Below are 27,243 nucleotides of genomic sequence, written 5' to 3'. Positions count from 1 at the left end.
CGGTAAACACCGGAGTCGACACATCGGTGTGTTTCTGTCTGCATTTTTACACAGGCCTAAAACGTGACATGCATATACGACATGTTCCCAAGCAGTAACACAAACTCTCTGCTTCTTTGCGATATTAGGGCTCAGTATCTGTGTTTAGTCCAAAAAGCACTTAGTTTTCATATTTGGCATCAGAGTTCAGGTATGTGCAGCAACCAGCTGGTCGCTCAGAAGAAACCGGTCCAGGTACAAAGCCCCGACGTTTCAAAGATACAAACAGCAGGAGCTTACAGGGTACCACCCTGCATTTATATAGACGTGCTGCTGACCACTTAAAGCACTTTACATTCACCCATTCACACTTTTAACATCACTTACACTCATCAGGAGCAGTTTATGGGGTTCTGTATGTTACTCAAGGGAACGAGGCATTCAGACAGAGAGATCAAACCCTGAATATCTCATTAGCAGACAACTTATTTTACTTTCTGAGCAAAAGCTGCCAGAAATGATAAAAGGTGAAAAGCTCCCTGATATCTGCTTCTATCATGATGTAACTGCGTACAAATAAGAATCACATAGTAGATTTGTTTCAGAAATTCTCTGTTGTTGTGGGAGTTGCTTTACAAGTTGAACGGTCTTTGAGATAAAGATAAAAGATTGACTGGAAAGATTAAAAAAAAAATTTTAAATCTGCTTTTTCAAAGGACTGTTTATCTGGAGTGTGAAAGAAGCATCGTCACACACATCGTCATCTCTAACTGGAAATTTAAAGCCGATTACATTTTCATCCGAGAAACAAAACAGGCAGAAAACATCCGATCTGGAGGTAAAGACCTTCCACCAAAACCTTTGACAGTCACCTTTCAGTACTTGAGCTTCTTACATTTCAGTACTTTATCAGTAGTTTAGGGGAGGGAAGGACTGGAAACAGTTTGTCGCTTGACCTTTCAGCGATGACATTGGGTTGTTTGTACTCTGTGAGAAAGAGTGGGGGGAAAAAACGGATGCAGATCACCAAAATATATTGAACCCCCTGAAAGGAAATACAGTGAGCATTTCTTCCAAAGAGCCAGTTCACACCCAGCATGAATGAAGCCTAAGTTTTGCAGCATGTTGTAACTGACTGAGCCCAACAAGGCTTACCGTTGTCTGCTTCAGGACTCTCGCTCTGCTGCTCTTAAGTCACCACAAACACACTCCCCACAAGTTTGATATTCTTCAGCTCAACAACAGATAAGCAACCTGGCAACAGAAAGACATTTAGACTATTTATGAGTGCAAACGGTAAGCTAGTCCAGCTTTAAAGAATAGGTCCCCTTATTTGCTTTTTACCATGTTTGAATGCTAAATGCAGAACGGGGCTAGTGTAGCCTGAAAGCCTGAACATCATATATAGCATATTTGTATTTGATGGTTGGCTACAGCAGTTTGTCACATTTTATTTTTAATAATTCCCGTATTAATAACCTGGGCCATCACAGGTGACCCGGTACTGTAATAAGCAGTAGTAACGTTAGTAGTCCAAATGCACATTCATTCAGCTTTGAAGTGCCAGAGGAAAGAAAAGAGAGCTCATTAAAAATAAAGCTTGAATGGTTACAATGTACTGGTATTGGCTCCCAGTTTGTTACTTCCTTTCCTTCCCAGACCAGTAAGCACAGGCACAAATCGCTCGAGTAGCATTTTCTGCCAAAGCTGTAAATATAATGATGAAGCAAAGCAAACATCCACATTATACAAATACAACAAATAACAGAAAACAAAAATCAGACAACAGGTTTGCTGCCAACACCAAGTCTGAGTGACACCTGAAGCACGGCTGATAAAAAACATCTTCTGCAGTAGTTTATAGATCAGCCGTCTAATCCTGGCCACATGTTTGAAACCAGGCTTGCTAACTGTTGCATGCACAATTTCCAGATTTGTGTGTTTAGTGTCTGGATCTATCCGCTGTGACCCACTGGTGTTGATCTCCTTTTAATTTTGGCTGATGCCTTGTTTTTGAAGCCTGAAATTACCTGGAGTTATATGGAGTTTCATGTTATCGGTTTTGCACGCACACCCCCTGTAGAGATGTCTCTAATAAAATGTCCCATTTGTCCTGCCAAAGTGACCTGACTTCAAAGATGTTGGCTTTGGTGACAAACATTGACTTTGATCTTAAATCTTCTATCCTCTGTTTAAATTTCCTATTAGGATCTATGATGTGGAGGTTATTGTGATGCAGGACTGCTCTGGAGGCAATCTGATGTGTTGTTGATTAAAAAAATATACTGCAGGAAATTTGATGGGAGTACCTTTCAGCTGCTGTGCCTCCAATCTGAGAGCATGCCTTTCACTTTTGATTAGATGCTGCTTCTTATCTTGTCTCTTTGCATCTGCACTCTCTGTGACAGTCTGACTTTTCAGTAGCAGCAGATGTGGACCCGCGTACTCCTGAAGGTCCACGTGGCTGACAGACCTTTTTTCTGTCTGGTTAGGCTTCATTTTATCGCTTAACGGGTGGCAAATTTCAGAGCTGTTACACAGTCCAAACCACAAGTCAAGGAAATCACTCTTCCCTAATCCACTTGTTGTGTCATTCAACATTTGCCCTCCTGGCATGTCTCCCAGCTGGGCTGCATCACAGGCTAACAAGTTTTCAGCTCAGCTCAGTTGAAGCATTAGCGGCTATTCTGGCTAGTTTAGACACTGGATGGGCTGTTTGCATTATTTAAAGAAGTATTATTACCAATTATTTCTGGTTTTGTAGCATTCAGCTTCCTTTGAGCTGTTAAGAGCGAAAAAGAGTTAAATGCTCTGATAGCTGTTTTGAGACTTTAAAAGAGCAAAGCACCTTTTTACACCTTTTACAGGAGTGTTATAAACAGAGGGCGGTGTTTTAGGATGGCTACTGTCATTTTTAAAATCACCACTTGTATTGGGCAGGGCTAACCCGTCCACTATGACGGGGTGACCCCGCGGTATCATCGTGCACAACAGGGGACTCTTTCATTGTCACTCGGTTTGTGAAGTCTTGCCCTGAAACATTTATCAGTGGTCAGGACTTTTGACTCCTTCATATAGCAGGTTATTTATTAAACTATAACGCTCACTGTCTGCTAAAATTGTACTTTAGTCTACTTGTATGTAAAATATCAGCATGAAATGTGTCTCTATTTAAATACAAGTATAACCCGTACACGTCAGCCAAGTCCTCTATGCATCGTCTGATCTAAGCATCGGGGTTTCTAACAACCTTTCTTCAGGGAATGTTGGTGCTTTGTTCTTGCAACGAAAGGCTCAAAGTTAGTTTCCTTAGGCAAAGCAGCCAAGACCCAGAAATCATTAGTCTAGTTATTCCTTAATATACGGCCCAGCGGGAGCAGAAGTGTTTGCTTCAACTTTATGCCTGAGACTCCCCATGAGCCTGTTAATAATGATTCAAAAGCTTCAGGTGGGCCACAGAGAATGCACACGCCCCCTTTTTAAAAGTCCCCATCACACATCGGCGCAGAACCACAAAGCTGCGTGGCGTCTCCATCACGGGAAATGCTTCGGCCAGCATCTTTTCTCCTGTTGCGGTGCGCTGCTGGTAATTAGGCTGCTGTTGTTGCTGCTGTCACCGCTTATTTTCAGCTCTATTGTAGAAGAGAGAGGGCCAAAACAATATTGCCTCAGTCATAAAGCCCGGTGTAATTATGCCAGCTTTTATGTACCCCGGGGAGCCAAAAATCCCCTGACATGACAAGAGGTAAATTGGCAGCAGTAAATTGGAGCAGAGGTGGGCGGGACATTGCTGTTAGTGGTGACATGAAATTGTCAGTCTTGAGGTAGCGTGTCGGTTTTCGGCCTTTTGTTCACTCACCCTGAAAGGTTCACATTAGAATAGAAAAGGATAGAATAGAAGAGCCCTTTGTTGTCATTGTACATGCACAGAATTATGGGTGCTCCACACCGACTGTGCACGAGTAAAATATAAATAGTAAGACAGAAGGAATAAATAAAAGAGAGGAAAAGTATATGCAGTCAACAGGAATACAAAGTAGAGAAAGGTGCACATTCAAGAACAAAGGGCATGGAAGCAGTGCAAAGGACTCGGTCTGAGTGTAGAGTCCGTGTGCGAGTGGCCTGAGCAGTGAGGGTCACTCAGAACATGGCTCAGATTGGTGTGGTGGGTGGGCAGGGGTGGAGTTTGGGGGCATGGTGTTTGTTAACAGCCCAAGGGGAGGAAGCTGTCGGCGAGTCTGGAGGTGTGGGACCTGATTGAGTTGAGGTGCCGACCAGAGGGAAGCGTTTCAAACACGTGGTGGGTGGGGTCCGAGGGGTCACCTGTGGTGGCCCAGGTTTTCCTGAAAAGGAATTGCAGCTGCTGCTGGGCCTTCTTTACCCGTGCGATGGTGTTGTAGGTCCTGGTGTGATCAGTGCAGATGTGGGTGCTCAGGAACCTGAAGTTTAAGTCAGATTCCCCCTGCTCTCTGTTAATAACCCCGCTCTCTGCCTCCTGAAGTCCATTAAGAGTTCTTTCCAGCTTTAAGTTATATTCTGAGCAGCAGTGGGACAAGTTCTCTACACTGTCTCATTCCCATCAGAAATGAGCCCATGATGTCGGTTGGGTGGGTTGGTGTGCACTCACAGGTGTACAGGGCTTCCATGGGGGGGGGGCTAACTGAATCCTAAATTGTCAGCTCCATAAATTGTACAATAATGAGTCACAAACAGTATTTATGAGCCCATAAAATGAGAAATGAACCAAAAAAGGTTGATTAGACTTTTTCAGATATGAAACAGGACCTGCTGTGTCAGTGTGACAGTGACGGCATTATCATTCAGGCATTCACACAACCCTGTAACACTGATGGAACTGCAGTCTTCTGCTGCCAGTGGGTATTGTGCAGGAGATTTAACAACACTGACAGTACATACGGTGAATAATGCATGAGGTTATGTATTTATTTTTTTAACCTTGGCAGCTATTTTCTTGGGGCTGCATCGATATTTAGAGATGTGTCATCCTTTATGTTACGGGTACAAATCCATACACAAAAAATAACTAAATAAAAAATCAGGAAACAGATCAACTCTTATGAAATGTAAAGCTCAGCTGTCAGATATGAACATGAAGCCGTTTGTTATTAGCCCTCAGTGCTGCGTGGCCCCTTATCAGGGAGCTTTTAATCTGTCGTCTGTGAGGCGTCCTGATCGATCCGATCTCTCAAACTTTTCAAGATGTATCCGATTCAGTTCACTTTGTCATAATTCACCATATCTCAATGTTTTATAGACAGGAAGTTTTAGAGGAAAGTGAGAGAAAATCCACATTTCACAGCATGAAAAATATTAAATTACTTTGAAGAGTCGTGTGTGTTTCTTCTGTGCTGCTCTGATATTTCTGCTGAACTAAAAAGCTTTCACTGTCAGACCTTGTGAAACATAACTGTTGTATATATAAAGGAGCAGCTGTGATGCTTCTGTGAGATTAGTTTGGGCAGAGCGGGACCATGAGACGACGACTAACATCAGACGCCTCGTTTTCTTTTTGTGTTGTTGCGGTTTTTCCAAACATTTGTTTAAAAGAGTAAAGACACTTGATATGAGACACGTGTCAGCGTGACCTCAGAGTTACTCGGGTGACACAGTAACTGTGACTGCGTCCTTGTCACTGCCTCCATACACTCGGTTTTTAATTTTTGCTATTTTATTCATTCGACAAACACGACGCACAACAGACAAAGTTATAGATGAATTTGATCGTTTTGGATTATCGTCATTTTCTCCTTTTTCATTTGCCAGTGGGACTTGTTACTAGAGATGGCACGATACCACTTTTTTATGTCCGATACCGATACCGATATCATAAATTTGGATATCTGCCGATACCGATATGAATCCGATATAGTGTTTTTTAATCAACAAAACTGTTTTTTAAAATATCTTGCTGCATTTTGCAAGTCTGCAAGTTCATACTCAAGTTTAAAACAACAACTACACTAAAGCTATTCTGTTATACCTGTATACAAAAAAAATATTTCATAGTTCAGCAATACTGATCAATCTAATAAACTTAGACCTACACCATCCTCCCTATTCTGGTATTTTAAAGAGTACTTAGCTAAATATTAAGCAACCTAACTAATAGGGTTCCAACTCCCAGCAACAACAAAAATAAATAAATAAAAAATAGGGAACCACCCCTCACGCTCCACCTCATGATGCTTAATCGACGTAATCAACCTTAATTTGATGCAGTGTGAAAAAAAATGCACAGAAATCAATTATTTTTCAAGAAATATTAAATAGATTCAACATCTTTCTTCAACAAAATTGCAGACTGCACAGATGGTACCTTCCCAAAGGAAAAAGTACTATAGCTTACTAGGGTATATATATTAGACTTAATAGTCACTATATACAGTAATTGACTTCTATTCATTTTACATCAAATTAAAACTTTGGGTGTCAGATAATTATTTATTAAAAGCTAGACATTTTAAATGAGAATAAGAAAGAAAAGTATGTCTTTGTGCCCCCTTTTCCCGTTAATGCCCTATCGGCCCCCCTGGCTAAACTTTGCTAGATCCGCCCCTGCACAGTTACCAGCCGTCAGCTACGTAGAAAACGATCCTGGTGTAGAAAGTAATATTAAATAAATTCGTAACAACAGCTGATCAAGCTTAAACGTGCTGCTGTTGTTCAGCCGCTGGTTTCCTCTTTCTGGCGCAAAGTGGGCCAAAAACAAACAAGAGAGACTCGCGACAGAAAAGCCGATCAGCTGATCATTAAGCAGTTTCAGATTGAAGTAGCAGCCGGAGAGCGAGAGGCAGTCGCTCGTTAAGCTTAACGCAGGAATGCTTTACAAACGATTCAGAGATGGACTTACACACTTGCTTTACTTCTCTCGGGGATAACTTTGTCGGAGATGAAATGCCAGGTTGCTAGCGAAGCTCCACAATGCTATCCAGACCACCGACAGGTCCCGCATGCCACAGCCACTCTATCACGTGATGCATACTGCTCCGACGTGCTAACGTTCTGAGGTGAGTTACGGCGTATGTGAGGTGCTTTCGTGATATTTAATGGATCGGATTACATTTTTTATTTTTCTCCGATATCCGATCCAGTAATTTAGGTCAGTATCGGACCGATACCGATACGTAATATCGGATCGGTCCATCTCTACTTGTTACATGTCACGTATCAAACGACTTGGTGTGTTTCATATAGGAGAGTTTGGTTTATGTGGTCAGTGACCAGAAAAACCCGAACACCAGATCACTGCCATGTCAGGCGATGCAGAGTGTGGCTCCTTATCACTGAAGTGATTACCACGGGAGTCCGGTAGCTGACAGAGCATGTCATGATCCTGGAGGAAACGCAGCGTTGCCCATTGACGGATTAACTTTTCTTTGATGTTCTAGTTTCTTTGTAACAACATTTTTTCCCCACATTTTGAATGTGTAAGCTGACCCAGTGTACATCCGCCTCAGCCCATTGAGCCCTTTTGGACATGGAGTTAATTCACGTCTGCGTACGTAACTAAAAAGCAATTACCCACCGATTACATAGCTACATATTTTTGGCTCAGCAATTATGTTTTGTTTCCTTAATCCAAGGTTTTTAACTCTTAGCGGTAAACGGCCGTTGGGGGATTGTCGCCACCCTGCTGGGTGAGCAACTTAAGAATGAGGCAACACAGAGGCCAGGCTTTCTGATATCTTGTGAACACAATAAATGGAGAAAAACGTGACCGCGGATTTAGAAATAGATACCATGGGTGCATCTACTAACTAGGAGGTACTGAATCCAGGAAAATTGATTAGTCTGTTCCAACTACCGTGCTGAATTTGATGTCAAATTCAAGCTCAGCTGGACAGAGAATGGACAGAACGTTGCTGCTAAGCCTTTTTGCAAATTTCAGTAAGAAAAGTGCAGCAGACAGCCATAAAAACAAAATCCACTCAGTCAGGCTTTTAGCAAACAGCCCACGCTGGCGCTGCCCTCCTCTTCTCTCCCAGCCTTAGTACTCCTGATGAGCTGAGTGGAGACTGCTGAGCTCCTGCACACACTTCACAAGGTGGAAGGACAATACCTGGAGGACAGGAGAGAGATGAGCACAAACTTTTGACTATTTATAGACTGATCATATTCAGAGCTGAAATAAACGTCATCTCCCTTCTTTCTCAAAGTGACGTTTCTAATGTGGAGACTACAGTAAGATCAGAGGAATCTAAAACTAGCATCTTGTTGTGAGTGTTGCATGTAGCTCACACAGATTAAAGTATTTAAAGCACAAATATGCCATAAACCTTTATTTTCTATAACCGCCTCACAGTCTTACTCTGGTTGGGGCCAGAATCGCTCTTTTACTATTGAAGTTCATAACCGCGGGATATGAAATAAATTATTGTGATTGGTCGTTACGGTCTGACTCACATGTCCCTTTCCTGCTGTCTGGTGACATCTCCCATGTGGAGATGTGGTTTGTCCTCTTTGCTTTCCTTCTCTGTCATCTTGTGCTTTAGAACAGCAGCGGTCAGGGTGGCGCTCTCCTGTCACCTCTAATCCCAACTTTTTCACAGTGTGTGAAATCAGAGTTTAAGCTTTTATCTGTGCGAATGAGGGCACGGGGTATGGAAATGGAGCTCTAACTGCTGCTATTTCCAGTCCATTTGCATAAAGGAAAATGACAGAGATGATCTAGTGGCTCTGACTCAGGAGTCTGACATCACTCTTGACTTTAACCTGGAATAACCTTTCTGACTTGAGTGCAAGCAAGCCTTCTTTTCCAATCACTGAAATTCCACTCATTCCCACTCAGAATCTAGTGACTTCATTTCCAGCTGCACTTCCAAAGAAAATGTAGAAAACCAAACTCCCGTACTTGTTCCTGATCTGTTTGTCCCGCCGTATTTCACGTCTAGTTTTGGCTCACGAGACAAATCACTTTGAACTTATGCAAATTCCTGCCCCGATCTCGATAAGAGTTTCTGTACCGTTTTGCACACCTGGTGGAGTACATCCTGCCCAATCCCCCGTCTCTGCTGCAGAAACAGATAAAAGGATTACGAGCCATATTTTAATTCACATTCCTGCCTATTGTTGCTGTAAAACCTCGGAGCTCGTGGATATTTTCCTCTAAATGAGGGCATTGCATACTTTTCCTGTAGTAACGTTTCCGTGGAGACGTGCATACATCTGCACTGAAAAGGGAAAAGCTTTTTGCGTGCGTATTTGAATGTATAAAAAAAGGATTTTACACAAAGTGTCATTATTGGCTGCGTATCAGTGTCCATCTTACTAATGGGTTTCGTGTGAGTGTCCTTGAAGCGTACAACGTGGATATTAATTCTGTCACAGCAGACAGTAGATTTCCACTTTCAGCTGATGGCGCGATGCCTGTCGCCTGCGTCTGTGCCATTTTTAGCCTGCGGCGGCTCTGGCCGGCCTCATTGCCACCTTGCCGCACATTGCCATGTGTGGGCAGACGCTGACCCAGGGCCCCCGTCTCCTGGGCTGCTGCTGTTGCATGGTGGGGCTCCCACGGGACTGGGCTGTGGCCCGTGGTGGGGCGAGGCAGAGGAGGGCGGTGGGGTGCTCGCCACTGACTCAAGCACACTGGCAGTCTTAAGGAGCGCTGCTGAGGGGAAGTCCTGTGCGTTTGAAGTAGGGACCTCAGAGAGCCTGTTTACTCAGGCAGGGGAGGGGGGGAGCTGGCCTGCTGCACAAGAATGCCTGTGTCATGACGGGAGCGGCGGAGAGGAGGAATGCGCTCCACAATCCCAACACTGTAGAAGCCGGGCCACGGCTGAGGTGGCAGCCATCTCTTCCTATTTATTTTAGCTCCCTCTCCACTCAATCACCGGCCCTGTCTGTGGTCCACAGCATCCCTGGAAAAATGAAAAATGGCCTGTGCTTTTATTTATGGCTTCAGATTTACCCGTATTTGCCAGCAGAGTATCTTCACCCAGTGTGGATGAAATCTAAAACTGTGAACTACTTTACTTCAGTCATTCGTTTATTCAGGGAAAATTCAGCTAGCAGGCGTGCTCGGCCCTGCTGTCCTTCAGACGCAGTTCAGCTTTTCTTAATATGTTCTTGGTGGTTTGCAGGAGTTGCTCTTTATATTCCATGTCTTTGGCCAGGTGAAGGGTCCGCTCTGTCTGAAAATGTCTTCATCTTCTGGAACGCTGCTCTGCCATTCATCCGTGCTGCACAGGATTGCTGTATATGTGTGACGAGGTTATTTCCAGCGCCATCAGTTTTAGCCGAAGTCACAGGTTTCTACAGCACGACTTGTTTTGACTCACCTCGCTGCCAAACTTTCTAACACGGCCTGATGAGAGCTTACCGAAACGTCTTCAGGATACGAGCTTCTTGTGAGTCTGTGGCACCTTTGTTTGCCTACTCTGGTTTGTTTGTAAATGGGCTGCATGAACCAACGTGAACCCAATTTTTAGCTCCAGGCCTGTGCTGTCTTGCTGACAGACATTTGTATTTATTGCTGAATGGACAATGACCTTTCTTGCTTTCAGTTTATTTTTTCGCTCTGAGGATTCATTGGCCTTGTACAAATTGCAGAAGAAGCCAAGGCGTGCCTCACGCTCTCACTCAGTTTGGTTTGAAATAGTGTTCTCCTGTTGCACTGAGCTGTGAAACGAACCAAATACATCATCACATGCTGCACGGCGAGGAGGTTCGAACACACGGCCGGCTAAAGCCTTTCTGTGTGGAGCTTGCATGTTCTCCCCGTGTCTGTGGGTTCTCTCCAGGTCTTCAGCTTCCACCCAAAGACATGCATGCTGGGTTAACTGATAGAGGCGGGATCACCAAACACCCCACAATATGATATTACCACAATCTTTCACTGATGATACCATAGTACATTTTTCAGTATACTGCATATTGCATTAACATATACCACAAATATGGTCCTCAAAGTTCAGCTTTGTCATTACATGCATGCTGTTTATGATAATACAGCAATTAACTGTAATAAGTAGTTGAAAATTGTGTATTTGTTGCTGTCTGCATAGACAGAAATTTTACACATATTACATCTGCACTCACAACCTTCCTGTTCTATGTGAATATAACCAGAATACAAGCAGCTGGCAGCCGGCTGAGTGGAGTGGAGATAGAAATGACTGACTTTCTGTCTGAGAGTGGTTGTAGTCAGACTGCAGCTGTTTGCAGAAAGCTTGCCTCCTGATAGGAAACTAGGCAACCTGTGCAATCACCTTGTGAGTGTGCAACACCCTGAAAGGTCTGAGCAAAATTCAGTTGGACTGGGTTGCAGAATGTGAGAAAGATTAAACATTTTTTCCCTCCTTTTGACATTTTTCTTTGATAATCTTTAAATGGCTTTGAAGCCTTTATAACTGTTGGATTACATACACCTGTCAGGCTCAACCTCAAAACCTCACATGTGAAGTGAATAACCATCAGTAATCTCACTCAGTGCTGAGAAACCTTTCCTCCTGGCTTTAACGTGGATGTAATTTAACACACACGGCCACTTGAACGTTGTTTCAGAGCAGACACCCCCCCCGGTTTGAAACTCTCACATGTCAGCAGCCTCCTCCAGCAGGTCAGCCTGCCCTCCAAGTTGCAACAAATGCCCTAGAAAGTTTTGAGGAGCCCCCCCACCTCCATCCGATTCTCCTCACGGAGGAGACACCTTGTATTAGTGGACCCAACTGTGCTTTGCCAGAAGCCAGAGAGCAGCCCCTAGACGAGCCGTGTCCATGCCTCGGTGCGTCAGAGCTGTTTTGGTTGTACATCTACACAATATTTGCCAGGTTTTCAAGTTGCCGCCGGTTGTTGCGTTGACACCACTGTATAAATGCGCTTTAGAGTAGCCAGAGTCTTCTACAAAGAAATCAGCAATGACTCTAAATACTTTTTGTAAATGGGAGTTTTCATTTTTTTACACCATTACAAAGAAAATCTAAAAACAAATTCCTCTTACTGAGAGAGTCACTGTTGGTGAGTTATCAAAAGCTGCAATGTTATCATGGTAACATGTATTATAATTATCATATAACATGTTATAACAAATAGTGCAATTCAGCGAGAGGTGATGATGACCGTTAAAACAGTTTTCTCTGCCTTGACGAAGAGGCGCACCCCGTTCATTCTTATTTTTGATTATATCTGAAACGAACTGCACACGTCAGTACAGAGCTAACAGGATGTAGTCCACTGTGGTTAAACCAAATAAAACACTGGAAGCATAATCACCGCCTTACTGGTAACCACCAGCTCCACTAGAGGAAAACAGTCTCGCTCGGAGACATCCCGATGAGTCATTCAACCTGCAGCTCTGCCCCTCCGGCCATTATAACCAGTCAGTCTGCTCGAAAACAAGAAAGACTTTTTCCTTTTATTATAAGATGATAATTAAATTTGCAACACTTTTAACTATAAAGCAGCAAACTGTGGAGTGAAGAGCAGCCGCTCGATACCCCCTCTGTAGTCCTCGAGGCCCCGATATCTGCACTGCTGCCTGCGGTTTCACAGAGATACCCTTAGCCTCCAGAGTGTGAGTAGTATAAGCAGTATTATGGGAGCTTTAAGTACTGGTGGTCCATTCCATCAAAGTGGGAAGTATTAGCACATTCAGCTAGTTTGAGGAGAGGAGCCTGAAATCTGTCAAGTCAGACAGTTCACCTAATTTTCATATCGAGGGAAGCAGAAACTCGGTTTGAAGTCAAATCTGATTTGAAAGTTATGTAACAACAGAGGAAAGTCTGTGGGTTGTAAAAATGCCTCAAAAACTACAAGTTCTTTTATCCCGTGTACTAATTAAAGGCAGTGAACCCCATCAGCCTTTGTTGGATTGAAGTGAATTGTGGACTGAATGAACTGAGCTGCTGTCACAGACCTTTCTATCCTTCCACAGAGTTGAAGCTTTAACAGTTGCTTTTAGCATCAGTTTACCTGTCAAAGCTCCATAACACAGTCAGCACTGAACAAACAGGGTGAATAACACAAAGGTCGTCTAATACACGAGGGGGTTTCTGGCATTTTGACTAAAACAAAAGTAGTTTTCTATCTCTCGCCTTGTTTTTTCTTTTTGTTTTGCTAAATCAACATTTTTCAGGTAAATAAGGAGCACTGCTGTGTTATCCCCATAGTGCTTGATTTGTTTGACCAAAAGTCCAAAGATGCTGGAATGAAAATGATCTGAAACAGAAGGTCACACAAATCCACTCATTTAAAGTTGGAACCAGAAAATGTACTTTTGCTCCAGTAAATGATTAAAACAGGAAATTATAAACATGCTATTTGCCTTTTCAGCACTTGAATTGAAGTGTTATGAAATCCAGCTGTGGCTGCGCACCCGGCTGGAAAATGTCTCCTTTCGAAAACACCTGCTTGGCTTTCTCCGTACGTCGCTGCGCCATCGCCTCATACTGCTCATTAGCTAATCATTAATCAGAAAAAACAACATAAAGCTCCGACTGGATAAACCCTTTTCCAACCATCAAATATGAAACCTGTCTAATTCAGGCCAGCAGGCACTCGACTTCAGAACAAGCTTTGGCCTCTGCTGACACATTCATATGCAGACAGAACCTGCAGACCTGCAGCTGCACGACTCGCTCGTTAATGTTGATCGAATGCTCGTCTAACACAATGTAATTGTTATGTAATAGCAGATCAGTGAGCGCCTTTACCCAGTTAGCATTTTAAAATGAACGCCCTGCAGCGGCTTTCACAGCTGGAAATGGAAAAAATATTAAAAGTCGTATCTCTCCCGTCTTAATCTTACAGAACCGGAGCTCGATGTTCCCGGGAGCCTCGACTCAGTAACCCGACAGGTGAATGAGACGGTCCGGCGCCGCAGACGGAGGGACGCTGGAGAGGACGACTACAACATCGAAATCCTGCTGGGAGTCGATGACTCAGTGGTCCGATTTCACGGCAAGGAGCATGTGCAGAATTACCTCCTCACACTGATGAACATAGTGAGTCACTACAACTTCATTTTGTTCCTAGTTTGAAAACTGTTGTGTATTAAACCTGACTTGTGTTTTGAATGTAACAGAACAGGGATTTTATGTAAGCACAGCATGCATTAGGGATGCCACTGGGCAGCTCGGTGGTGCAGTGGGAACCCGGCTCGCTTCTTGCTCTGCTGGTCCAAACCTCTGCTGGGGCCTTCCTCTGGAGTTTACCTTACCTTTGTGGGTTTCCTCCAGGTGCTCCGGCTAGGAGCAGCACAGTGGATCAGCGACTGGCGTCTGACAGCAAAAAGTTGGACTGTGTCAGCTGAGCTGGGCTTCAGCATCCTGGGACCCTAAAGCTGGATAGAGTCAGATTCCTTTTTTACTTTATTTTAGTGTTTTTTTCTGTGATCTCTGTGATCATTGACGTGTTTCTTCCCTTGAGTCAGCCATGTTTAAACTAGGAAGGAAGAAACCTCCAAATAATAAACACTATTAAGTCTCATTGTCTCCCAAAGCAGTCGTTAACTGTATCTTCGTTTCAAGGTGTAAATGAGACTCATTCAAAGTGCATTTCTAGTTATCCACACCTTTCAGCTTTGTTGTTTGAGAGCTGGTGTTGTCTCTCTGTTGCTCTGGGCTGAGGTTACAGTACCCTCTAATCTACACTTCCTATCACATATTGTATGGAACTGGTCTTGATATGAATAAGTGAGTCACTGGTGTCACAGCAGCCCACTCCTGTGGGTTCTCTGCTGTGGATCAGTGTTATATTGTCTGAATCAGAAAGAAATGGAGCCCGCAAGCAGCTGTTGGGATGCCAAGTGCATCTGTTGCCTCCGGTGTGAATTCACACTGTTGTCCACACACAGGATGCTAATCGTGCCTCCGTGGGCATTATTACAGCCATTCACGTATGATCCCTAGCAGGGATTTCTCTGCCCTCCGTGTGCGTTAGGCAGTTAGCTCAGACTGTCGTTAGTCTCTGGAGGCAGATTAGATGCCGTGTTCGCTCATCACGTCCTCACAGATGTCACAGATACACCTCGCTTGCGTTGTGAGAGATTGGCACATGTGCCATTATTGCCTGGCAGAAAGGTGAAGTGTTCCTTTAATGAGAGGTTTCAATGCAGATGGAAGAGGCGGAGCATTTTTGCCGCCGCGTTGTCGCGCTCTCCGTGGAGTGTCGTCACTCAGGTTTCTGCCGTCGCTGCTCCTCGGCACCAAATCAGCAGCTGATCAAAGCTTTCTGAAGCGATGGGCCGCGGATGATCGCGTACCACCGAATTCTGATAGACATCGGTTTTTGTGTCGTCGCTGACATGTTGTGGGGCGGAACAATTTCACTTGAACATGACAGGATTTTAAAGAAATCAAAGCAACGAACGCGTCGGTGCATCAGCGGGAGATATATGGTCCAGTCCAGAAGTGCTGATTGCTTAATGTTGTTTACACACATGTTGTTTCTCTGCTTGTGTTTTCATTTAGTGTGAGAGTTTGTAAAAAGGCAGGATTGCCTCTCGTTTCCTCACCGGCTTCATTATTTACATTATCTCATTATTTGTAGCGCTGCATTCAAATTACAAGCCTCTCAGATGCTGCTGATATTCCCCATAATGGACCCATCCTGCGTTTGGACATGAAAGCAGTTTGTCTGCCAGCTTTATTTAAACGAGGTCCTTTCTGGTTCGAACGCTCCAGCCTGGACTGACTGGAAGGATTGCAGCAGTTTGTTTGTCAGTGACAGCCAATCAGGGCCCATCAGTCACTGGTACTGATGTTCCCTCTAGTCTGGATGTGGTTCACTCTGAGAAAATGCATATTTTTAGTTCAGACTAAAGAAAAACAGATCAAAAATTGATCTCGTCCTAAAATATTCATGAAAGTAGGTCAAATATTTAGTTTTATGAGTGTCACATATGGTCCTATTGATATTTTATGGCATCATTTTTAGTTTAGCTTATTTTACTGTTGCTACATTTAATTTGTCACTTGTTGACATTCATATTTGCACATTTGCTGATATTCAGGTTTTTTCATCATCAGCAGCACTGATCATTTTTGATTCCATATCTTCTAAATGAAATCTCATAGTGCTCATGTATAAATCTTTGTGGTGAAGCACTTTCAAAACATGCACTACAGCCTTTTAAATTTTAAAGAACAGGTGAAAATCTCCTCCTCAGTAGATCTTCACCGAGTTCCTTGGACTTCACTTCTGTCCACTAGAAAGGAAGAGAAAAGTCTGTTCCTTGTAGCCTTCAGCACCACTTACAATAAGTTTAAGTGAGCGTGTGTGTGGAGCCATGACACTCGTGCCCATGATGAGCAGAACTGTACATCTCATGATTTTAGCTATCAGTGCAGTTTACCATGTATAGATGTTTTTATTAAGCCTTTTCTGGCATGAATAGTAAAACTGCATTTACACTGGGTGTGCAGTGTCCTTGGATTTAAGGAGCAGAGCATAAACCTCAGTGTCCCTGATCCTGTCATGATATTCCCATCTCTACATTAAATGCCTCCAAAATCCCTAATAATAATAATAATAATAATAATAATAATAATAATAATAATAACAATAACAACCTCAGTTCCTTTTAACTTCCAAAGTACTAAATGCTCTTTTCAGTCTGCCACATGCATCACTCTATCGCTCTGGATCTCTGCAGTGTCTGGCACTGAAGTTTTGAGGTTATTGATGGTGTTTTCCAGTAGAGGTCCCCGCTGGCTTTATCTGGACGCAGCACAGTCTCTGAACGCTGATTACTGTGATTGATCTTCTCTCTCTCTATCTCTTTCTTTTGCTCTTGTCTCCTCGTTTCCCTTTTATATTCCTCTGCTCTTCTTTCTCCCTCCTCTCCTCCTCCTTCTTTCCCCTCCTACACCACCTCTTTTATTCTTCTTCTCCTCTCAGCTCTCTTCTTCCCTCTTCTCCTCACCCCCGTCTCATCTGTGTTCATCATCTTCACTCCCTCTGTTCTCCTTTCTTCCTTCTTCTGTTTCAATACTCTTCTCCTGTCATCTCCCCTTTTTCCCAGTTTCCCTCTCTGGTCTTCCAGTTTTCCTTCTCTTTGATATCTCTTGCTAATCAAGTCAGAGCCCCCTCTTCTTTGTGTTCACCATCCTCCAGAGAATTGGAACTGATTGGACCATTTAATGAGCATGTATGTATGAATTCTGTGGGCATCTTCACAAGCGACTCTTCGAGCAGTACAATCAACAACAACTTAATTTTCATGGAAAGTTCTGCATATAGGACACACACAACACACACACACACCACAACAAACCACAACACACACACACACACACACACACACACACACACAACACCACAGCACACTCAAATGCATTTAATTATTTGGTTGTGTCCAAGCGATACGTTAGTCCTGAATCTGTTACAGCAAATGAGAGAAGAATAAAGTCCGTTCTTTTATTGTTACATAATTCATCATTAGTGAGACTCCAACAGTAAGTGCAGCAGGCTTACAGAATCAGGCAGCTCTGTTTTGTCTTCAGATTCAGATGTCTGAGTACTCGGTGGAGAAACTGTTGTTGTCAAGCACAGCATTGAGACGGTCATCAGGTTTGCGTAGATCTCAGGTGGGATTTTGGCCCAGTCCTCTTTACAGAAACTCCTTTAAGTTCTCCCCTGTTTGGTAACATGACTCTTTTTATGGCACCAAGGTGACCTCAACGTCCTTCTTTTCACTCCGTCGTCTCTTTGACAGTATGTTTTGCATAATTGTCATGCTGGAAGTCATTCTGGTTGAAAAAGGAGGTTCTCAGCCAAGATTACCGTACATGACTCCATGCATTGGTCCATCTATGTGGCGAAGTTGTGAATGTAAAGAAAAACAGCTCCAACACATGTTTCCACCTCCATGCTTTACTGTGGGGATGGTGTTGTTTCGGTTGTGTTGGGCTTCATCCAACCACAGCACCATCTTCTTATTCATTGCTATTGATCTTCTCCTCTTACCTCTTTCTCACTCGTTTCCTTTCATCTTCTTTCTTTTGTCTTCATGTCTCCGCTGCTCGTTTCCTCTCAGATTTCTCTCTTCAGTCTCCTCTCCTCTTCTTTGTTTCCATTGCTCTCCTCCTCCTCTTTGCCTGCTGCCAGTATAATCAGCATAAAGCACTGAGGCGATGGTCACCTACTCGATATGTCGGTCGACTTACATATTCAATAGTATGTGGGTACTAATGTGAGATTTAAAAAAAAAAAAGACAACCCAGGAACATTAATATGCTGCTGTAAAAATCTAAATTCATCTCGTTTTAGAAATCCAACCAGCTTCTGGCTGCAGTGAGATTCAGCACCTGTGTTGTGTGATAAGGCCCAGCTCACAGTAAGCAAACTGGTTTATCCAGAGTAGTTGGACAGGGATGAGGTCAGGACTCGGTGGAAACTGGTCAAGGTCTTCGACACCAAAATGGGAGAACTGTTTTTTATGGGACTGGTTTTGTACACAGATGCTCAACAGATGCAGTATCATCATCCATGTTGGTAAAAAAAGCTCTAAAATATTTTTCTTAACTGTAAATAACGCAAATCAGCATTAGAACAAACACATGGACACGGTCTCTGTGCAGATGTAGAACAGGTGACGTCAAAAAGCAAACTAAAGGTGCATCTATAGATAAAAAAAAAGGGATATATAATTTTATCTCTATATATAAATAGGTGGGAATGTCCTGTAGTTATGTCTGAAGCATGCGGTTGTCCTTACCTGGAATAGACGAGTAACCTGACCTGTCAAGTGGGTCCACCTTTCACCCACTCCCTGCTGACTTATGCAGGTGCTCTGTGCTGAAGTCTAGTTCAATACGGAGCACCTATAGCATGGCTGTGTAAAAGGAAGAGATGGACATCCTGGTTGTGATGGAAATTGAGTAAGTGAGTGTATGCCAAATGAAATTCGAGAGCGATAAGCAGGACTGTGTGATTATGGCCAAAATTTCATCGCTGTTGTTTTGATCAGTGTTGAGGGAAGGATTATTCATAAGGTGTTGTTCTAGCAGTGTCATGTAAACCAAGCGCTGCTTTCACATCTTCCCACCTTTGCATTGAGCTACATTCCTGTTAATTAACCCTTCTTTGCAGACAAATCAGGTGTTTATTCACTTCATCCAAGTTCATCTCCCAGAAGCAGAAACCTCATTCACTCCCTTCATTGTACCAGCGTGATGAGACTAAAGCGCTACAGCTGTGAGAGCCCTCGGTTTCCCCACCACTGCTTTTTCCACTTATAACACATCTTTTGTCTAATGTGTCGAACATTTTTTCTGAAGCCTTGTGTGTTTATTGGACATCTATCTTTAAGTGTGACTGTGTTGGTGAGTTCAGCCCATCTTTGTGATCTGGATGGATGCAGTGATACGCTGGATGTGTCACATTACACTGTTTTTCTTGGCCTGCATGCATTAGTTGTGCTGCAGTTTGTGTTGTGTTTTCAGGCAGACAAACGTGTTCGTCATGTTGCTTTGTGGTGACACAACCCTACAGGATTCTTTGCATATGATTTCTTCAGCTCTTCAGCTTTTGCATTGCTAGATTTTTGTTTTTAATGTAGTGTTGTGCATCCACGTGGTGTGGGCGACAGCCACATACACAAACAGAAACACCATCAGGTGGGGATTTAGGGCTTGCGTCACTCTTGGTGAAGCAGGCTTATTCAATATCACTCAATGTTCATTTAATTGCAAGAAGCCAAAAATTATGAACGAGGTTAAAATGTGACTAATCGTGCAGCCCCAGTGACAGCATACGATGAGATGAGTCCTGCTGCCTCTATGTGGAGGAAGCTGTTAGGAAGTCATAGCGCTGGGATGAGTCTTTGAGAGCGAGCAGCTCAGTGTGTTGGATCACATATGGTGTGATTTCAGCTCTCCCTGAAGGAGAGGCTCACGGTGCAGCTACTGCAAGCAAAGCAAAGCTGCTTTGCTAGTAGATACACATTCAGGATCAGCAGCATTTATCTGTCTTCATTTCGAAGCTCCCATCTGTGATGCAGCTCACATTCATCTAGACTGTTATTCAGAAAGTCCCAAGGAGTGACAAACGCAAAGGAGCAGCAGGGAGTGGTCCTGCTCGTCCAGCGCTGCATCGCCTCAAAAAGATGCTCTGGGGACAGTTTAACGTGATGATACGCTGCCGGGAAATGTTTTTCTCCACCTCTTCTGTCCTGAGTGGAGAGCACTGACTTACTGTGTAATGTGGCAGATGAGCTCACTGAGAAATCACTGGCCCAAAGAAAATGAGGCCCACTGCCTGTGACTTTGGTCCTCATGCTCTGCTAATTGGCACTTCTCATGTAACATGTCAGAGAGAAAGATGGCAAGATGTTGACCTGTTCACTGATTCGATTGGTGCTCACCGTGCAGTCAATCAGTTGGTGACAAAACAACAGCGGTGAAAGCTGCATGATGGGCACGTGCAGAGTTTGTTCAGTAACATGTATGTTCTTTTTCCAGTTGTCATGTTACACGAGAAGTGCTCTGCGAAATTAAGATTACCATCAATATTTTAGAAAAATGTATTTTAGTTGCATTTCTCTGGCATAATCCAAACACGTGCAGTTGGTGCAGATAGGTTAACTGGTAACTCTAAACTGCACATAGGGATAGGCTCCACCCCCCCGTGACGCACATAAGGATCACGGGAGGTGGTGAAAATAAATGGTAATTCCAGGAGGTGAAACTCTTTGGTCAGTTTGTATTTGGATAAAATAGTGAGTGAAATTATTTGTCTGCACCTTGTGTTTGTACCCAAAATCAGACACTCGAGGCAGGAACGGCCGTTTATTTAGGCTGCACGAAAAATACAAACAAAAGGCAGAAGAACAAGGACCAGAACCAACCTGAGAACTGAAATACTAAACACTACGGACGTAGAACCTTAAGCATCGAAAAACCTGAACATGACCCGAAATGAACAGACGACCAGCTCTTACTCTTACTTATTTCCCCTTTGTTTTCTCGTAACTTTTAAATTAAGTCTTAGAGATGTCTCTCTTATGTGCAATACTGTCCGATGCAACATAGTATGTTATTCTGTTTTAGCTCATTCTTTTCTATTGTTTTTCTTAATTTTTGCTGCTTGTAACTTTTTTTCGTGACCCAAATAATTTCCCACAATAAAACCTTACACTACACTACACTACGCTACACTACGCTACGCTACACTACACATGAGGGTCATTAGAAGAAGCGGAAACAGACGGGAACACAGCTGGGACGAATCAGACATAATGACACAGGGGAAGCAAAACTAAACCCCCTGAACCTGGGACGAGCGACTGTCAAAATAAAACAGGAAACACACTAAGATGCAGGCTAAGACACGCGGGCTTGACCCAGGGACCGGGGGGAAGAAACTGAGGAAGGGAGACACACACAAAGGACGAGGAGACGGAGACACAGATAAGACTACAGACTCACACAAGCACCACAGGGATGAGACAAGGACACGAGAGGAATTTCACATACAGGAAACCATGAACTGGAAATATAAGCAAACTCATTAAAATCTCAAGAACACAATGAACTCAAAATGCTGACAGTTTCCCTGCCATCAAGTTTGTTAGCATCCACTGCAATGAAAGCAGTATTTAGCATTTTAGAGAACACACCTAGTGTATTGACACTGTAGATAAACTTTTAAGTGGTACCTTTTCCTCAGGGGGGTCATCACACCAGACTAGTAAAAATGTTTGTCAGGCGTCCTGGTGCTGGGATTAGCGCTAGAGTTCGCTGGCTCGTGATGAATTTGTCCTGTTTGTGAGTCTCCTTCACGTCTTATTTGGGTTTTGTCCCTCTGTTGTGCAGCCAAGCAGTGACAAACCCTTTCTCCTAATTGTGAATTGGGGACCTTCCTTGTGCCAGCAGAATCGAATATTCACGACAGTATGGAAACATGAGCTTAGTCACAACACGTTGACTTCATTCCTGCTGTGAACTCCTGCAGACGTGATGCACTCTCCTGTCCACTTTTTGTTTTCGCCTGGATCCAGACGTGAGAGTCAGACCGGAACAATTTGACAGTTTTGTCCGTGTCAGAATATTTTTGTTGTTTGAAGTGAACTGCTTAAATATGCATGTGGCACCTGTTCAGATGGATTTATTTTAAGTAACTGGACCCAGTGGCTTCCATTGCTCAGTGTGTTTCAGCACACAGCGATCGTTTATATATAGATATTTAGGAAAACTGTGCAAAACGCTTTAATTACTCTCCAAATATTGCACCTTCTCCTCGTTTTTCTCCTCCCTGCCTCGATGCCACAGGAGAGGAGGAGATGCTGTGTAGTCGGTACTGTGATCATAACACGTTGGTGTTGGTGGTGATGCGGGGCTAATTATATTTACCACAAAACATTCAGTGGTTGTGGAAAATCACCATTCATATTTACACTCACGGCCACTTCGTTAGTTACACCTTGCTAATACTTGCATTTCACCTTCAGTACGTCCTTAATCCTTCATGGCAAGGATTCAACAAGGTGCTCAAAACATTCCTCAGAGAATCTGGACGATATTGACGTGCTAGCATCAGCCAGATGCTGCTCCAGATCTGCAGATCCCTCTATCCCATCCCAAAGGTGCCGAACGTCATCATGTTCAAGATACCAGCTTGAGATAATTTGAGCTTTGTGACGCGGTGCATTACAACCATGTTAGATGGTACATCATAAAGGGATGGACACAGTCAATACTCCATACAGGCCGTGTCCTTTAACAATTCTCAGTTGGGGTCTAAGGGGTCCAAAATATGCTAAGAAAACATCCCTGACATTATATCTAAAGGCCGGAACCATCGATACGAGGCAGAGCGGCTGAATGCTTTCTTGTTGTTTACTCCAAAACTGTGAGCCTACATGTCACAGTAGAAATCAAGACTCATGAAATCAGGCACAATTTTCCAAACCTCTGCTGCCCAGTTTTGGTGAGCCAGCTGTTTCCTGGTCTTTGCTGACAGGAGTGGCCCCTGGTACAGTGCCGTGCTGCTGTAGCCTCTTGATGTGTTGTGCACTCAGAGATGAATGCACAACACATCAAACCACATTATTGTTAATAAGTGGTTTTTGAGTTGCTGTTTCCTTCCTATTAAGCCAAAAACAGCCGGCCCCGTTCGGCCTTGACGTCTGGCATCAATAAAACATTTTCACCCAGAGAGCTGCTGCTCGCTGGATATCTTTTTGTTTTGAACTGCTCCCTATAAACCCAGAGATGTTTTTGTTGGATCAGCAGATCAACAGTTTCTCAAATACTCAGACCAGCACCAATCATGCCATGTTCAAAGTCACTGAAATCACCTTTCTTCCTCCTTCTGATGCTCAGTCTGACCTTCAGCATGTTGTTTCGATCATGTCTACATGCCCAAAGGCACTGAGTTGATGCCGTGTGATTGGCTAATTAGATATTTGGGTAAATAAGCAGTTGAGGACATGTGTAGTGAAGTGGACAGTGAGTGTATGTTTTAGGAGTAAAAAAGACCCACTGTAGGAGGAGAAACGGGCACCTCTGAGTAATATTTACAGTAGATTTCTTGAATAAGGATTCGTTCACATTTTAGACAAATGGATGTATTTTAAATATTGGTGGTAAGTGTCCCTTAAATCTTCCCCATGATCCAATCTTCTTCATTTTCACACATTCATTCTGGTCACCATCACAACTACGTAAACGGATCTTTTTTGCCATCTACAAATATGTTTGTAGTATCTAGTATACAAGTTTGAAAATGCAGAATGATTCTCATTAATATCAAAAGAATGACCACAGTAATTAAGTGCACCGAGTTGGCTTTGTTCAGCAGAGGAAGTGTGCTTGCTGCAGCTGCTTCCATTCACAGGTGACCGTCACTGGCTCATTCATCTGCCGCTCAGTTTCCAGCCAAATAATAATGTCCGATTAAATGTTTTGCATGTGAACACCGGGGGCTTGACAATCTCACACTTCTCACTATTATGACCCAATCAAAGTGCACGGGACGTCAGAACATCAAAATCCTCCTTCAAAGCACCAATACATGCATGCATCGCCAAAGTCAATTTGTGTCACGCGTGGCATCATGTCATATATTCAACATTAAATTAATTGCGTAACATGTATGCATAAGTGGGACAAGACTATAATGACTTTAAATTAAAGGAAAATGGGTGGTGGACTGTCACAGTGTCCTCTGCTAACTGTAGCTCTGCAGCTATCAAGCAGTCCTGCAAAGTCTTCATGCATTAATATTGTAAAACGTAACTGTCTTTGCTATTCACGCCTCATGAGGATAAGTGAACATGGATATAATTTAAACAGGAAATGCATTTGTGCATTTTATATATCTCACACACCTGCAGATACGGAGGAGATGCGATGCCTTTGTCTGAACAAACATGCATATCTGCAGATGATAATGGTGTTGACTGCTAAAATAGAAAGCTTGTGTGCACAAGTCTCACTTCACTGTTTCATTCAGATTCAAATCGATAGAAAACATTAGTCAGGCTGCCTGTGGAGAGTCCTTCACCAGCCTGCTTCACTGACTCATTCGCTTCTCTTTACATTACTTCCGAGGCTGCAGGAAACCAAGACGGGTTGAATACTAAACGACTTTGTCACGTGCTCAGTGCTTGGTTTCTCCGGAGCTCTTTACAGGAAATCATTCCCATGAAGAGTTGAGTTTTTATCTATCTAAATACAGACACAACATGCATAAGCACATTTCCATATCAAGTCATAATCTCTCTTTTATTGACTAGTAGCGGCTGTGCAGGCTGAAGGCATCATCATATCCAAAGCGCGATGTTTTTGTTTCTTGCACAGATCAAAACTAAGATAACAAGCTGCTCCCTCCTATTATTCATATTATTCATATTTACCTGGTCTTGCAATGCACCGGCACAGTGCTCGCAGAGCTCTTTGATTACAGACGTTCATGGAGGGAGTCGTGAGGAATAACCTGTTTCACTCTGAGTCGGATTTAGAGCTGAGATTTACCTTAAATTTCAGATTTCCGATTCCTTAAAAGTGTTGTTTGTCCCCCTGCACCTCAGGTGAATGAGATTTACCATGACGAGTCTCTGGGAGTCCACATCAACGTGGTGCTGGTCAGGATGATTATGCTGGGGTATGCCAAGGTGAGTCCCCGCGTCCTTTTTTTAAATTCTTAAACTTCTTTTTGCAGGTGACATTCCCTTTTATGACAGAGGAGTGAAATAGAGATGAAAATGTGTGCAGGCTGCAGAGGTCACCTAGTCTAACTCACTTTTACACACAGTGTCAAAACGCACATTTCCATTTGCTGGCTGTAATCAGCAGTGGCACTTAGGTGATTTATGTTCACCACGACTCCTTCAGCTCGCTATCCTCTCGTTTTCAGCCCAGGCTTCCACATACTATTCCTGCTTCACAGTCTGAGTAATTACAGGCTGCTGCCAGAGTACCAACATGTTCATTTGCATCTGCATTTCTCTCTCCTTTTTCCTCTCAGTCCATCAGCCTCATTGAGAGAGGCAACCCATCGCGGAGCCTGGAGAACGTGTGCCGCTGGGCCTTTGTGCAGCAGAAAGGCGATCCCGATCACGCCGAACACCACGACCACGCAATTTTCCTCACTCGCCAAGGCTTCGGCCCCACAGGGATGCAGGGTAAGGCCCCGGAGGGAGATTACCCGTCACGATACACACCAGTCAGCTTTCTGTGTTGCAAAATGTGCAACTTGTCAGTGAGAGCAGAAAAAAAAGTTTTGAAGCGTTCGTTCTTCAAATTCAACATTTAGGAAACACGTCTTACGTGTGAATTCACTCCAGATTCTCTCTGATTACATTTTAAATGCAACTATAAAAAATGTTTGTGCCCCAGTTGCTTGAGTTAAATTGACTGAAATGATTCACAAAGAGGCACCAAGAAGAGAAGACAATGAAAAGCCTCGTTATTACTGCTATGACGCACAGAAAGGGTGGACTCTCCCTTTGTGCTACTTTTTTGGCACTTTTACTCTTGTTGCTGAGGCTGATTTGAAAGACTGGAGGGGGAAAGCAATTTCCAGTGTCTGCCAGATATCGACTTCTCCTCCCTCCTTTTATTTTCTTATACAGCAGCCAAACTTCAGCAGTGAAAGCAGCCAAATGCCCAAAGTCAGCACTATTAAAAGCCTCCACTTGCTGTATTCTTCGTTTATTTGCTACAGCAGCTGCAGCAGACGTTTTATTTGCAAGTGAATGCAACGGCAGAGACATTTGGTCTGCGCTTGATTGTGGAAATGTGTTATAGATTCATATGTAAGGACGGCTCTCTTTAATGGTTTCACTGATTCTGTCAGTCAGGTGCTGATCACAGCACACTGCACGCTCAGGTCAGATGCTCTGTTTCGTCCTTCTGCATCCTGATGTGCTCCCATCTTTACTGTCCGTGTATTTTGCTTTTCGTATTCGTTTGTACGCTGTTATGTCAGGCTGCTGATTTAGCAGCTGTTTCTTGGTCAGGACATGCTCACAAAAGACATTTTAAATCTCAACACTTTCCTGGTCGAACAAAGTTAAATCTATTTGCACCTTTTATGGTGCTGGAAGAAAGGCTGGTGCCAACCCAGCTTTCCAGTTGTAGGGAGAGACGGCGTTGTTAGGCGAGTGGAGGCGATCTTAGTGCTGTTAGGTCTTGGAGTAGCTCTTTGAGGATGAGCTGCAGGAGGCGTGTCACGGGAAGTCCATCGATACATCGATGTGGAGCCGATGGTAGCGAAGCTTTGCAGGTTAAAATCCCACACATCTAAGTAGAATAGAAGTGAATTAAATATACACTTGCTACACTAGGCTACAAATCACACATGAAATTATTATTTTTCATCTTTTCTGACTATTTTTTCACTAGCTTTGCATTTGACTAGAGTCCGTGTCAGTACTGGTGCATGAGGCGATACCTGCACCCAGAGGCTGCACAGGTCGTCCAAAGGGAGCAAAGAGTGAAGACAGAGGAGACGATCCAACCAAAGCGTGCTGTTGCTCACTGGGAAACAGTTATTGATAAGCTGTGTTTTATGTTCAGGCCAAAGATTTATCCATTATATTGGAACAAGCATTAGACTAAATAAAAAACTCGCACTTAAACAACTTTGTCCCTGTATAGTATTTTTGTTATTGCTCTTTTTGTTGGTCTTGCAGTGTGTGGGGTATGCCCACAGTGTGACAGGAAGCTGTCTCCCTCACAGGGATGAGAGCTCGTGCTGTTAACAGCAGGCGGTCTCTGTTGGTGCAGGCTGTCCGATCAGGCCTCCCCGACTCGATTGTTGCTGTTTATTTGAGTTCTTCTCTCTGTAGCAGGAAGCTGT

At 43.5% G+C, this 27,243-nt stretch overlaps 1 protein-coding gene across 2 annotated transcripts in view; it reads left to right on the top strand.

Annotated features, from left to right (window-relative positions):
* The window catches only part of adamts3 (ADAM metallopeptidase with thrombospondin type 1 motif, 3), a 137,888-nt gene that overhangs the window by 46,406 nt on the left and 64,239 nt on the right, over positions 1–27,243 (top strand). For both annotated transcript variants that reach the window (XM_042220121.1, XM_042220120.1), the window contains exons 5-7: positions 13,747–13,940; positions 24,971–25,054; positions 25,408–25,564. In XM_042220121.1, the coding sequence (XP_042076055.1) occupies positions 13,747–13,940; positions 24,971–25,054; positions 25,408–25,564 (435 nt within the window). The remainder of the gene's footprint in view (positions 1–13,746; positions 13,941–24,970; positions 25,055–25,407; positions 25,565–27,243) is intronic.

This window comes from Haplochromis burtoni, unplaced genomic scaffold (assembly GCF_018398535.1).
Source record: "Haplochromis burtoni strain Fernald_Lab_line unplaced genomic scaffold, NCSU_Asbu1 Contig_43, whole genome shotgun sequence".
NCBI lineage: Eukaryota > Metazoa > Chordata > Actinopteri > Cichliformes > Cichlidae > Haplochromis > Haplochromis burtoni.
Note: the sequence above shows the minus strand (reverse complement) of the source record. Positions and strands in the feature narration are given on the sequence as shown.